The 1823-nt window shown below is 58.9% G+C and overlaps 1 protein-coding gene across 1 annotated transcript in view; it reads left to right on the forward strand.

The window, feature by feature from the left end:
- The first annotated feature begins 642 nt into the window (after positions 1-642).
- NAPRT (nicotinate phosphoribosyltransferase) overlaps positions 643-1823 on the forward strand; it is a 7092-nt gene continuing 5911 nt past the window's right edge. The window contains exon 1 of the mRNA XM_009282170.1: positions 643-711. Within this exon, the coding sequence (XP_009280445.1) occupies positions 643-711 (69 nt within the window). The remainder of the gene's footprint in view (positions 712-1823) is intronic.

The following is a 1823-nucleotide window of genomic DNA, read 5'->3' on the forward strand; positions in this document are numbered from 1 at the left end:
GATTGGATGATGTTTTTCTCTGCCGAGTGCAACTTCTCCAAAGTGATTTGTTGTGAGACTTCAGGATATTTCCCTTCCTTGTTCCCTTCATAGAAGGAAAAGCCTTGAGACGGGGGTGACCTACATTTCTGGGTTGGAATGAAGGTCTGAGTGGCATCCTGTCAGAGTAGCCTGCGCTAAGGGTGTTTGCACTCACCTTTCCCAAGGCAGAGACCCCAGTCAGTCTCATCAAAAAAATCCCAGGATGGATCACTAGGAAGCATCCAGGAATTGCTGTTTTGGGGTTGAATTTCCTCCCTCTTTTCCCCTTGCTGCTTTCGATATCCTGCACAGGTCACTTCAGCTGATCATTTGGTTTGTTAGGAACCGGGGCCATGCTGAGTGTGGCCTGTGGAAAGGGGAGGCAGGTGGCATTTCTAGCCGTAGGCACTATGTGGTGCATCGCGGTGCCAGAGTCCAAGGTCCAGGCGCAAGTTGCGCAGTGTCAACATGGAGTAAATCGGAAGTGCTGTGGGGTTGCGCAGCAAGCACCAGACAAAGCCACAGCAGCGCCCAGCCTGGGCAGTACACAACAGCCAAGTGATGATGACTCCAGTGCCAGCTTTCCTGACTGTGCGCAGTGCCCTGTGCCTGATGTGCCCCATGACGATGTGCAGGTGCTCAGGGAGCCTGGTGTTGAGCGGTGCCCTGCACATGCAGTGCCTGGTGTGGGTATGTCTGGGGCCTGGCTACTCGGGGGCCTGCTGTGTGCTGGGGTACGCAAGCACAGTGCCTGCTGTGCCCCTTGGGGCTGGTGTTGGCATTCACAGTGCTGGGGTCGATGGACATGGTGCCTGCTGTGTATGGTCTCCCTTGCCCCGGTGTTGGTGTGGCCAGTGTTTTGTCACGCCCGGTGTGTGGCATGTGCCCCGTGCTTTGTGTTGGGATACCTGGTGTGCATGGTGCCTGGTGCTGGGTGTTTGCACCATGTCCCCTGTGCTGATGTGCCTGGGACTCCTTGTGCATGGTGTGCTGTGTGCTGCCATCCCCAGAGCCCTGCCTGCCTGGTGCTGGGGGTGCCTGGTGTCCCGTGTGCCTCTTGTCCCATGTGCTACCATCCCCAGAGTCCCATGTGCCTGGTGCTGACACAGCTGGGGCCATGTGTGCCTGGTGCTGGGCATACAGTGTCCCATAAGCCTGGTCCCAGGTGCTGCCACCCCTGGTGCCCTGTGTCCCTTGTACCACCCTTCCCTGTGCCCAGCATGCCACATGCCCAGTGTCCTGTGCAGCCCTCTCCCTGCTATGGCCCATGTCCCCTGTGTCCCATGTCCTCCTGTATGCTGCCCTCCCCCCTGTGCCATGTGTCCCTTAAGCCACCAGTGCCCCACATGCCTGCTGTCCCATGTGCCCCTTGTGCTGGGGATGCTAGGTGTCCTGTGTGTCCAGTGTACTCTGTGCCTGGTGCTGCCCATTGTCCTACATGTCCAGTGTTGTGGGTACTCAAGTGTCCCATGTGCCTGGTGCAGGGGGTGCCTGGTGTCCCATGTGCTGCCACCCCCAGAGGCCCTGGTGTTCTGAGTGCTGGCACAACTGGGGCCATGTGTGCCCAGTGCTGGGTGTGCAGTGTACCATATGCCTGGTGCCCTGTGTCCTGTCTCCCCTGTGTGCTGCTGTCCCTGGTGTCCTGTGCCCTGTGTGCAGTGTCCCTGTGTGCTGTCATCTGTGGTGCCATTGTATCCTGTGTCCCCTGCGTGCCCTGTGTGCTGCCATTCCTAGTGCTGTGTGGGCCCTGTGTCCCCTGTGTGCTGCCGTCCCTGTGTGCTGCCGTCCCTGTGTGCTGCCGT

The sequence above is a fragment of the Aptenodytes forsteri genome, unplaced genomic scaffold (assembly GCF_000699145.1).
Source record: "Aptenodytes forsteri isolate BGI_AS27 unplaced genomic scaffold, ASM69914v1 Scaffold260, whole genome shotgun sequence".
NCBI classification, from domain to species: Eukaryota; Metazoa; Chordata; class Aves; order Sphenisciformes; family Spheniscidae; genus Aptenodytes; species Aptenodytes forsteri.